The sequence below is a fragment of the Alexandromys fortis genome, unplaced genomic scaffold, assembly GCF_014885135.2.
Source record: "Alexandromys fortis isolate MF-2015 unplaced genomic scaffold, M_Fortis_MF-2015_v1.1 scaffold_149, whole genome shotgun sequence".
Taxonomy (NCBI): Eukaryota; Metazoa; Chordata; class Mammalia; order Rodentia; family Cricetidae; genus Alexandromys; species Alexandromys fortis.
Genome location: NW_026068025.1, coordinates 4153063 through 4165987, shown reverse-complemented (window position 1 = coordinate 4165987; position 12925 = coordinate 4153063). Strand labels below are relative to the sequence as shown.

Genomic DNA, 12925 nt, shown 5'->3' with positions numbered 1-12925 from the left:
AATTACTAAAATTATAGGCAGCTTGGCTATTTAGGGGCAATTACACATATTTCTAAATCTGAATGATGCCTGGGTAAGTGGATGCCTTGGGCACCCAGTGACCCTCCCACAGTCACAGAGTCACATCATATTAATACGGTTTAAACAGATAAAGGCAGGCCATGTGACATATATCCTCCAGCCCTGAGATTCTTAAACACGAGCATCCACTCTGAGTCTAGGCTGCTTATAGACTTCAACACCGCAGTAGCTATAACCATGAACCAGCTACTACGCTTCAGACTAAAAACCAAATGTTTATTTACAGAATTTAGTCTTGCCCACAGTTTACCAAAATAAGAAAGCAAGGCCTTTTCTGTCTGGGCTACATTTTTTTCTTCCCGTCACATTCTCGTAATGCCAGAAATATAGACCAAGTTGAAGAATGGTGGAAGGCTGTATTCTTCAAATTAAAAAAAAATTACAATTCACGGAAAAAGAAAGATTTCCCACAAGCATATAGCAACTAAGAGACATATGAGTTTAAGCTTGTAAATAAGAGGGCTGTAAAACTCATTAAACTATGGCATTTTATCTAACTCAATTACGAAATGATGTATTGGCATTGGGATATCTGGTTCCATCAGAAGTAAAAGGAACAAAACCAAACCTATAATTTGATTCTAAAATGATATTTTGAGGTCACAAAAATAGCTGATGTACAAGCTTATCATGCGTACATCAACCCTTCTGGCATTTGGAAATGTTCTGTGAAATTAGCTAACCAGTATTCTAAGGAGAGAGGGCAAGAAGCAAGACCGAAAGGCGGGGAGAACGAGAATTCCGGAGTTAATGGACAATGGTTAAAACCGGGCAAGCACACTGGGAGGTAGAGGGAGACACCGAGAGAAAGAGGAGAAAGTGAGGCGTGAGAAAAGGCCTCTCTGCTGTGGTCTCCCGTTTCAGAGAGTGGCAAAGCTGAGGCATGGCCAAGAAGGAAAAGCTATGGGATGAGAGTCACTTTCAAAACCACACCCGATGCTCTCGGGCTCTCCAGTGCACTCACTCCACAGCTCCCCATGTGTGTCCCACCACATCCCAACTGCAGCGTCCTGAGGACAAAGACACGCAGATCTTTGGGGAACATGCAGCATTGATGGCAAGATTAGGACTCCTGATCTGGTCACTTCAAAGATAAAATAGCCTTCATTTTCAGCCCATTCACATTACATAATGATGAGAATCGTTCAAACCCTCCTGTTTACCTTCTCTAGGGGATTGACTACATTTCCTTATTTCCTCTCCATAACCCCGAAAGCCAGTACACAGAAAATTAAGGTTTAGACACAAATGAAAGGCCATCCAAGACAAAGGTGTGGTGTGTTTCTATCACAACAACCCTTCTTTAATAGTGACTACATTCACACTCATTTAGATGCTGGGTTAGGGCTTTGCTTCTAGCATTATTTTAGGGGTCTGAAAACCATTCTTCCTGGGGTCCCTAGCAGAAGCCAACCAGCCGCAGGGTATTGGGGTAGCTTTTGCGCATGCTCATGCATTTCTCCTGGTCGATGTACAGGGTGTTGGCTTTCACAGCCAGGTCTTGCTCCAGGATGGTTTTGGTGTGGACCAAGGACTGCAGGGTGTCCTCCGAGTCCCTCAGGCGCTGCTGCAGAGTCTGGATGGTGTCGTCCACCTCATAGACCTCGTTAACAAGGCTGCAGGAGGGAAAGCATAGTCAGCTAGGCGGGCACACTCCTGCAGCCTGCCCTCGGCTGCATTAAAGGCTTGCACACTCATTGAGTCCTACGGGAGAGGCATCTGGTGCAATGACCCTGTCAGAAGTACTTTCGATAGCCAGGGAATGGGAATCTATGCACGATTCCAGTATCATGCCAGGTCACCCCCATTGCCTACAGCCGCAGTTCATAGCCCAAATGACAAGATAAACATATATATGAGGTCTCTCTCTCTCAGACACACACGCACACACACACTCCCCTCTATACTCTGACATACATACTCACATGCACACACATAAATGTATGATATGTAAGTACAATATTCTAAAAGAAGGACAATTATAAACATTGATATTTTGTAAAAAGCAAGTATGGCGTGTGGAAGGGGGGAAGAACCTCAAAACTTAGCTTGAACCTTTTTACCTTTTACCTCAGCCTTGAAAATCCGTTATAGAGATGAGGAGAGGGAACCTGTACTATTTCGAATTCTGCCCAACCTGTTACCGTAAGGGGCATTCTCCAAATTACAATAGCACAGCAAGGCCCTAAGTAAAATCCTCACGGATCTAAAGTCAGCATATTGTAATTTTCCAAGCTCTAATGCGGCATGAAGATGACCGTCTGTGGCTGTGCAACTGTGCAGACTGTGACCCCGAAACGGTCACAAATGCTCTTTCTGTGTACTGGTGAAGAGTAGTCACTAGACAGGAAGAAAAACTACAGCACCATCCCAGAGTGGAGCAGCTCCTTCTCAAGGACGCAGTCGGTACAGTCTCGGTCCTCGTGGTCTTACGTTGTACACGGGCCTTTCCTAAAAGCCTGTGCGCCCTTCTGCATTTGGGGTCACTTTGCTGCTGGAGCACTGCTCCTTATCACCGCCATTGCATAAGTAAGCATAACGGTTAGGCGTGCTTCTGGAAATGGCAGCTGTGCGGTTTTTGCCATTTGCTTTTGGAAAACATTCTCCCAAGCAACTGTTGGCCTTCCCATTTTGTTTATGGTATGTTTGCTGTGTTATGTTTTGCCGTACAGAAGATTTCAGTGTTTGGTGAGCCCTTTGGGGATTTCTTCTACCACGTTTATAGTTAGAAAGTTTTTTTCTTCCCAAGAGTAATTACCCACTGGTTTGGCCAACAGTATCTCAAGGATGTACCTCTGTGTCACTCAAGGGTGAAGGTGGGCATGGGTTATAAAAGGGGCAGCAATCATTACTGTAACTTGCTAGTGACTGCCTTCCATGTGAGCGCTGTTCTGAGTGCCATTCCGGGCCGACCAGCTTGCTCTTTGTAAGGACACCAGAAGCATCTCCACTCTCAGGTGAGTAGAAGGAGACCTTGGGAGCCGCCTATCAGCCACTTCTAATTACTCCCCTCCCATTTCAGTCAGTTGAGAACATAACTCAGAGTACAGTCACACCCCTGTATCCGAGGGTCTGAAGAGGCATTCAGTAAGTCACGGATTTAAAACATTCAGGGAAAAAAGTGCATCCATGCCAAACAAACACCTTTATCTCCTTCTTATTCCCTAAACAGTATACTGTCACGGCCGTTTACATTGCATTGGCATTATAAGTAATCTATCCATGAACAAAAAGTGCACAGGGGGTATGCATAGGTTATATGCAAATGCCGCTTCATTTTATAGGAGGGATTCCATGTGGTGATGCAAAGATGAAACTGTATTGTCTTCAAAGTTTCGCTTACTAGCAGATTAAAGGGGCACGGATTTAGTTAAATTACATATCAGAAACTGTCCTGAATACAACGGTGCCTATGATCTAATGAGGATCTATGAATCCCTGGAGGGGAGAAAGACTTCACCATGACAGAAAGACATCCAAACCACCTTAATGCCAGGACACAGTACAACTGGAAGAGGGACATCAGGGGTCAGCAGGCCCAGGTCCCTTGTTTTACAGATGAGGAAGTTGAGCCCAGAGGATTGATGAGCTGTCCTGTGCCCAGGCACACAGCCCACACGTGTTTATAAGCAATGGCAGGCCATCCCGGAATCTGGGAAGGAACTATAGAGTCTGGCCGGCTCTGCTGAGGAACAGAATCTCATTTCCCGTCCCCACCCTCTCTGTTCCTAGTAATAAAAGGGCAGAGGCAGAGACCCAGGAGGGTGGCTTCAGGACACAGGGTTCCCTTGAGATGGCCCATCTCACTATCTTTTATTTGTAATCCTCACAGACAATACACAGGATGCCTGCCCAGCTGGATTTCAATGTCAAGTAAACAAGTCATTTTTAGTGCCAAGTATTTTTTTAGTCCCGGCACAATACACATACTGTAAAGTTGGCCATCTTAAGCATATCCATGTGTAGCTCAGGATCGTTAAGAACATTTACATGTGTAGCTGTCCCCACTATCCATCCAGATGGAGATCGTTACAGAGATCTACAACTGACCAACATGCAGAGAATCAGGGACCAACTAATACATCTGTAACAAGACCTCTATGTCTCCGGCTCCAGTAAAGACACAGAAGAGGGAGAAAGATCGCAAGAGCCAGAAGCCCAGGATCCTAGCATGTTGCCAGACAGTGTCCTCTGGGCATTGCAGGGAAAATGCACCCTTGAGATCCCAACCATATGGTTTCTTGAACAAGACCAGCATGATGCCAACACCAGCGGCCATGCCAATATAGACTAGAAAAATTCCACGTGGTTCCACCCCAGATGAGGAGCTACAGGCGATTGGTGGGCTTCTGAAACAGGGTGATCAGAATAGAGAGGATGAGTTTTCTTCAGGGACAAGCTCCCACATAGCATATCTCCAACTCCAATTGTTCCCCCCGAACACATGTACATATGAGCAAAGTTAAATGGATTTAGTAGGTTGTTTTACATATGTGCATATGTACACACATATATACATGTAAAATATAGTAATTAAAGAAGATACTACAAATCTGGAGGCACCAGAGAGGAGTTTGAGGGGGGGTTATGCAGATACAATGCTCATGTTTGAAGTTCTCGACTTTTGAAGCATATGTGCTGGACAAAGAACCCCACCATATGCTGCTCCTTGAGACGATCACAATCTAGACCTCTCCTGCGCTGTCTTGTGATGGAGACAGACAGCAGAGTGCCCTCCTGTGATTTCTCCCGGATAGGATTGCAGGTAGAAGATATGTGTTTACTGTTTACAGTTTTACTTTCTGTACTATTCTGGATCTCTACCATAAATATGCTGAACACTATTCTTCAGGTCAACAATGAAAACAAAACAACAAGAAAAACCCCCACAACTTTTCCCTCCTAAAACCGGAGAGAATCAGTGGGTTATTTTTTGTTTTGTTTTGTTTTGTTGAGATGGGATTTCTCTGAGAGTCCTGGTTGTTCTGGAACTCACTTTGTAGACCAGGCTGGCCTCTGACTCAGAGATCCACCTGCCTCTGCCTCACAAGAGCTGGAATTAAAGGCATATGCCACCACTGCCTGGTTATTAGTGGGTCCTTTATCAGTAGACTCAACTAACCTCAGACAGAAAGTGTTGTGTTGTTTTTAAAATTTTGCTTCTTCCTGAACACTCACACCGACTTTCTTGACTTTACTCCTTAAACAGCACCATACAGCAGCTGCTTATGGTAGTAGCATTTACATTAGATTATGCTAATCTACAGATTATTTCATGTATGTAGAAGGAAGTGCTCATGGAAGATACTATACCATTTAACATACAGGACTTTGAGCACCCATGGACTTTGACTTCTCTGAGGGGGTCCTAGACCTAATATCCCAAAATACCAAGGGGCTGCAATTAGGAGAGATGTTTTTCTACTCTCTTTGCCTTTTTAGAGGGGTAACCTGAAGGGGCCTGGATGAGAGATGGCACATTGACACAAACATCGCCATGTCAGATGAAGATGCTCTCACAGTTTCCCCAGGGAAATCCCACCACACCCAGCTTCTGAGCTTCCCCTCCTGCTTGCCTGCACTGGGCTGGCCACAGGCTGTGAGGCTGGCTGAGGTAGGGTGTGACAGGGTTACAGTGGCAGCACCCTGGGTCATTGTGCATCCCTTCTCAGGTAAAGCTAAGCTCATCTTTTGGGGTGCTAGACTAAAAACTTCTGGCTGACTTTACCCCTTCTTCATGACCTCACAGAACTCCGTCATAAAAGCTAGCCATCTTGTCTTCCATACAAGCCCTCCTGCCCCTCAGTCCCCATCCCCACACATTCCACTCCCGTGTACTTTCCTCACTCCAGTCTCTGACCTCAGGGCATTCCTTAGCTAGCTCCTCAGCCAGTGTAACTTTTGTCTGCCTCTTGAGCTCTCTAATGAATGCCAGCTCCCAATACGAGGGGAAGACACACTTCAGTCCTTGGGACTAATTTGCTGCCCAGTGTTAGGTTATACACGCCAAGTGGCCACCCCTTCTGTGGCCTTGGGCACTTGGAAATGTCTTCCTTACAGACATCAGGAAGCAATGTCATTCGCCCAAAACAGTCTTGTTTATACCTGCATCCTGCAGGCTCTCCCACAGCTTACAGACATACCAGATGTCTGTGTCAGGTGAGGACCAATGTCTACACTCTAGGTTGGTGGTTCCCAACCTGTGGGTTGCAATCCCTTTGGGGCCAACCGAGTCTTTCATAGTGGTTGTATATCAGATATCTTGCATATTAGACATTTACACTATAATTCATAATAGTAGCAAAATTAGTTATGAAGTTTATGGTTGGGGGTTACCAAACACAAATGAAGAGTTGCATTAAAGGGTTGCATCGTTAGGAAGGTTGAGAATCACTGATCCAGGCAGAGGAGGCAGCCTTGGGAGGCAGGGAGATGCCAAAAGTTCTACAACCAAAGGATGCACCAAGAGTAAGACCCAGATGCAAGTCAGTAAGGACTCAAGGCAGGAAGGAAATGGAGGAACCTACTTTCAACAGACCTGCATCCAAAGAAGACACCAGTGAAGGGTGCGCACCAGCAGGCACATGGAAACACCTCTGTAATTCCCACCCTATGGAGGCAGAGGCAGAAGGATTCAGAGTTTGAGGCCAGCCTGAGGTGCACAGTGAACTGAAAAACTAAGCGCCAAGGTGGGAGTCAGTGGTAGAGCCCGCTGGTGTTGCGTGCGCACCTCTTTGAGCTCCATCTCTGCCGCTGCAGAAGAAAATAAGGCCCACAGCAGCTGGGGAAGCATGTTAACATCTCACATCCCCTTCACCCAGAGACCATACCGTTCTTCCTGCCAATGGCACGCAAGATCCAGAGGTCAGGGCGTGATAAGCAAAGAGTCTGCGAACTCATCTGGTATGCTATACTTCGCTGTTTAGAGCAGACTGGGTTAAAGAGAGCTTTTGTTTAAAACCTTAGGGTATAAACTGTTACCAGCTCCGTCGCAGCTGCTGGGGAGGGTTGGAGGTGGGACTAGGAAGGGTCTGTTTATCATCACCAGGACTGCCTTGCCTCTGCTCTCCCAGTCCTCCCTGACTTCAAAAGGAATCCTGAACCCAGATGTGTCTTTACTCCCTGCAGCCGAACTCTCGTCCCCTGGAAGTTTACCGTAAGGAACGGTGAACATAATACCTTAAAGTATCACTGTCAAAACAAGACATGTAAGATCTGGAGAAGGCACTTTCTTGAAACTTTGAGGGCACAGAAGGGGACAACCTTCCCCACTGCAGCCATCAGAAATCCACATGACAATCAAGGACACACATCACTTCTACCTTCTGTGGTCCCAGCTGATTTGAGAGAACTATTTTGCTGACAGCATTCCAGTTCGTTGTTGTTGTTGTTTAAATTACAGACTTGAAAATCATTTTGCTTCAAATACAAACATGTCTGCTATAGAGTTTATTTGTCTTAGAATCAAGATTTAAGTTAGGCAGAGCCTTCTCTGGATTTCTACCAAAGATGCCGAGAAGGAACTTAGAACTGCTTTTGAAGGAGCCCACTTAGAATTTTTGAAATGTAAATAAAGTCTTGAAACGAAAACAGCATTTTTTTTCCATCCTCAACCCCCTACCCTAAGTTTGATCTTTTTCAATCTAGACAGCCCAAGGGTTGCTTTTACAGTCATTAATTTTGATGGGAAGTTTTTTTTTTCAAATAATAATGGCCTCAAATATCTTTGGCAAGGCTTTCTTCACAAAAAGCAAATACGGTTCTGGCCTAACGGAAGCAGAGGAAACAGACACAGCAGAGGACCAACAGGGAAGCAAGAGAACAGCCGCGCATATTAGCTTGGAAGTTCAGCCTCTCAGAGGGGCCGTGAGCATCTCTCTTTGCTTGGTGACACCAGAGCCACTTTAAATCCTTTTATGTATTGAGGAGATGTCTCGGTGGTTAAAGTGTTTGCCGTGCAAGCATGAGGAACAAAGATTAGATAGCCAGAACTCAATAAATGCCAGATAGGAGGCATGGATGCTTGCCTATCATTCCAATCCAGGAAGACAGAAGTGGGGGATCCTCAGAAATATAGTCAGCCACATCAGCAAGCTCTGGAGTTGATTGAGAGACCTTGCCTCAATGAATAAGGTAGAAGAATGATTGGGGATGATTCCAGACATCACACTCACATGCATACACATCCACAAACGTGCAGGAGTACATAGGTCATACACACACACACACACACACACACACACACACACTTGGAAAAGGAAACTTTTATGGTTGGGGTGTGGCTCCATGATAGAACACACAACATTTCCAAAGGCCCCAGGTTCCAATTCCAGCATCCAAAACAAACAAAAATAAAACCCTGTGTTTATCTAATAGCAGTCTGAAGAATTTCTCCCATCTCCATGTTTGACTACTCTGCAGAAACTGTTTTGGATCATGAGGCTCAGCAGGGAAAGTTCATAAGCATGAAGGCGTGAGCTTTGGTCCCCAGAACCAATGTACAAAACTGGGTATGCCTGTGAACTCCTGTAATCCCAGAGCTGGGAGGTGGAGACAGTCACTGTCTAGACAACCTGGGGACACTCACTCTCTAGACAACAAGCCCCAAGTGGTCAGTACCAGCTTTAGTGGGAAACCTCACCTCAAAAAAGAAAAGAAAGGAAGAAGAAGGCAATAGGAGATAATACTGTCAGCCTCTGGCCCCCACAAATGTGCAAATGGGGAAATCCCCTGCTTCTATGTGTGAGTAGACACCCTCATGTCCAACACAGAGCATATTTGCAAAAAAACACAACTTGCTAACTAATTCTAACTAGCCCGTGCCCATTCTCTGACTGCAGGTTCTTCTGAAGTAAGAGACACACTTCAGCTGGCCACCCAGGGACCTGTCTTGCCTCTGGAGTGGAAGGCAATTTACTTCAAATAATGGATTGTGTTGGAAGAGCCCCTTCTGAGGAGCATGCAGCCTGGGTGGCCACCTGTGTATTGGAAGCCCACCCCCAAATGCTACACTACTTGACACACAGTTCATCTGAGAAGGTTGTGTGTGTGGGTGCTGCCTGACTTTATGATGGGACAAATGATGGGTCATGTCCTAATGAACATGGTAAGCTGGAACTATAAAACATGGCTAGTATATCTAGCCTATTGAACATCACTGCTCAGCCTCGCCTGCCTTAACCAGACACAGGACATTGACAGTAGCAAAACCACCAAGGTTTTAGGACAAAGCCTGTTTTAAAATAACATGTTAAACATCTCCTGTCACCTACTGAGCACTGCATTGAAAGCCAAGAGCAGCTTGGGAATGGACACAGTTTATGCCACCATAAAGTAAAAACAAAGAAAAATCTTAAGTCAGGGTCTGTGGATTCTAGCGTATATCTCGAACGCAGTTAATCCAAGTCCATACTATACACGGAGAGTGACTACAGCAATGGTCCCCAGGTTTCCGGGCTCCGTCCTCTGTGTGAGAACGAGACAAGGCTACAACTCTGGCTTCAGCAACTCATCTCATAGGGACATGAAGAATGTCCTGTGAGATCAGGTGTATGCCAGGGGTATGAAAAAGAGCCACACAGTCTGAAAGCTGGAGGAAGCAGAAGCGCATGGTTTGGTTGAATCCAGCTCCTCGTCAGGCCTCTCAATCCCGCCCAGTTTCCGCATAGTAGCACACTCATCTGCAGTGACCCAGGCAAGAATTCAAGCTCTGGCTGCCTCTCACTGCCAGGTGTGATCTCAGTGCAGCTGTGGGTGCCAGCGAGTTTCCATGTCAACTTGACCCAATCTAGAGTCACCCAAAAGGGGGGAATCTCGATTGAGAAGATGCCTCCACAAGATTCTGCAGCAGGCAGGCAAACCTGTAGGGCATTTTCTTAATTAGTGACTGATTGGGGTGGTCCAGCCCACTGTGGGTGGGGACACCTCTTGACTGGTGGCCCTGGGTGCTATAAGAAAGCAGGCTGAGTAAAGCAAGAGGAACAGGTCAGTAAGCAGCGCCTCTCACGGCCCCTGCATCAGCTCCCGTCTCCAGGCTCCTGCCCTGTCTGAGCTCCTGTCCTGGCTTCCTTCGATGACAGGCAGTGATGTGGAAGGGTAAGGCAAATGAAAGCTTCCCTCTTGCAGTTGCTTTTGGCCATGGAGTTTTCATCAAGGGACAGCAGCCATGACTAAGACACTCCACAAGCTACCTGTTCCTGCCTCCTTTTCCTCATTCACAAAATGAAGGTGATGTAGGAAATACTGTAAAGTCACAGGACAGGGCCACGCATGGAGCAAGATCAAGGAAAGGTGACAACTGTTTTCATCACGATTTCATCATCATCATTGCCCATTGTCGTCATTGTCATCGTCGTGATCGTCATCAATGACAACTGACCTTACGAGGAGTCTCCCTTGACTTTCTCTCTGAAAAGCCATCACTGAACCACCATTGCTTTCCTTGGTAGTGCCCATGTGTGGTCGGTTCATCTTTAGACTAAAACCTTCATGATGAAGAGACTCTATACCATGGAACACAAGAGAAGGCTCATGGCGTCTCCCCACGGTCCAGTCCACTGCTACCGATTTGGTTTACTTTCACAAGGGGAGCCTTGTGGCCTGGACTAGCAACCTAAGGAATTGCTCAGAAGCCCAAACACCACCACCCCGAATGCTCTGAATGAACTAAATGCTAAGGCTATGTTGTGTATTGCTGTTGTTTTAACTGTTAACAAATATATGGTGTAATATGCACAACACACTTTAGCTGCTGTGAAGTGTTCGGTTCAGTGACAGTAAACACAGGCAACCACCATCAGGCAACCATCACCACCACCCATCTCAAGACTTTTTCTTCATCGTCCCGAATTGAACCCCTTACCCATTTGACAGCTCCCGTCAGTCACACTTTACACATTTAAAGAAGGCATCTTCACAATGCTTGGCATCAGAGAATATCCTTAATCAGAGCCCAGCTGCATCCAGTTAGCCGCACCCCTCCCCCAGCTCTCCCCCTCTGCCCACCCTTACCGTAACTGAGCTGTGTCCCTGCACAGCTCTATGTTCGGTCTCCTGGTTCGTTCATCCAGCCGGGTCTGAGCCACCTTCAGGAAGGCAGACTTTTCTTTGATGGCCTTTTTGATGGATTCTATAGTCATTTCGATCTGGAAGATCTCCTGCAGGGTCTGTGGCAACGAGAAGCAACTGCTGACATCCTGTTGCTGGTCCCTGAACCACCTGAGACACTCCTACCTCTGGCACCTGGGCTTCCTTGCCCTCTGGGAGGAGGAAGTAGATTCACTGAGAACCTTGCTCCTTCCACATTCTCCTCTTCTTGTGCTCCGGACACCCCGCCTTCAGTGACACCCAGTTTTCTGCTGCTCCTCAGTTCCAAACCTCCCAACTTTGGTCCTTTGGTTTGGCCCCTTTCCTCAGTCCTTGAGACAGCTCAGTTACTAACCAGCACATTTTCCGAACCAGCTGTCTTTTCTGCCATGATACCATCCCAGGGTCCTCTCCAAACTTGCCTGTGTTCCCTGCCAAGTCTGTTCACCCGTGGCCTATGCCCATTCGCTCTGTCTCCCACCTACCCCATATTCCAGAGGCTCCTGAATTTGCTTTCACAAAATGCCTCTTAAGGTCAATGTCAGAGCCTCTTGAATCCTTCCTACTACTTGAAACCCTGTCCCAACCTGTTCTCTTAGTCAGCTGCTAGCCAAATTCTTGGCTTCCTAACTGTTCCTCATCCCATCGCCAAAGGTTTATCCTGGGGAAATTTGCTATTACATCCTCTATTTTCTCCAGGGACCTTGCAAAAGCACACCTGTTTAATGTCCATGTAATCCAAGCCCTCCTGAGTCTGTCACTCAGGCTTTGACCTCTCTCCCAAGCTTTTGCCAACCTGTCAAAATAGCCATGTCTGATTCTCACCAGAAGAGACAACACATCCTTCTGACAAATCTTTATTTCTCTGGTTCCAAGTGGTTATGCCTGTGCCTTCCCAAGAGACTAACCATTTTCTCTCATGTATGTGGGGTGTATGTGTGTGCACCTGCATGTTTGTGTGTATGTGTATTGTCTCACTAGGACATAAAACAGCAGAATCAGCGTGACATCCATGTTTCTGCATCCCAACATGCCTAAGTGGAACTTAGAATGTATCTATTATGGGTTGAATTGTGTGTCCTTCCCCTAAAAGTTCATATCTTGAAGTCTCAACCCTCAGGACCCCAGAATGTGAATATACTGGGAGATTGAGTCACTGCAGAGGACACATTAAAATGAGTCAACAGAGTGGTCCAAGTCTTATCAATGGAGGGACCCTGGACATTGTGATAGCTATTTCCAGTTGTCAACTTGACTACATCTGAAATGAACTAAAACCCAAATGATTGGGCACACAGGTAGGGATTTTTTTCTTAAGTACATCATTTTTTTTGTCATAGAATATTCTTAAGTGCTTTTATTATTCTTGTTTTAAAGCAAGCAAATGAGGGCTGAGGGAAGTCAGTCTATTGGAATAGCTGGGAAGTGTAGGCACAATTCAGTATTAAATCTCTACTGATTGCCTAGCAATTTGGTTTAAGTACTCTCTCACACCCTGTCCAGCATTTAAATGAAGAACATTAATTTAGACAAAGGACTTTACAATTTTTCTGTCTCTAAATCTCCTCCTGTGCTATCTAGTTCCTGCTTTTCTTATATACATTGTGGAATATTTGCTAATTAAGTACATCATTTGAAGTGAGACGATCCACTTTTAATCCAGATGTTTGAGATGGGAAGGTCCACCTTTAATCTGGACCACACTTTGTGTTGGCAACTCAAAACCATGGAAGAAGGAAACTTGCTCTCTCGTTGCCTG

General features: G+C 45.9%; 1 protein-coding gene across 1 annotated transcript in view; it reads right to left on the bottom strand.

Moving 5' to 3' along the window:
- Positions 1 to 1413: 1413 nt before the first annotated feature.
- Positions 1414 to 12925, bottom strand: part of Tekt3 (tektin 3) — a 33174-nt gene continuing 21662 nt past the window's right edge. Inside the window, exons 6-7 of the mRNA XM_050163754.1 lie at positions 11092 to 11246; positions 1414 to 1697 (exon numbers count right to left, since the gene is read on the bottom strand). Of these exons, the coding sequence (XP_050019711.1) occupies positions 1481 to 1697; positions 11092 to 11246 (372 nt within the window). The 3' untranslated portion in view covers positions 1414 to 1480. The remainder of the gene's footprint in view (positions 1698 to 11091; positions 11247 to 12925) is intronic.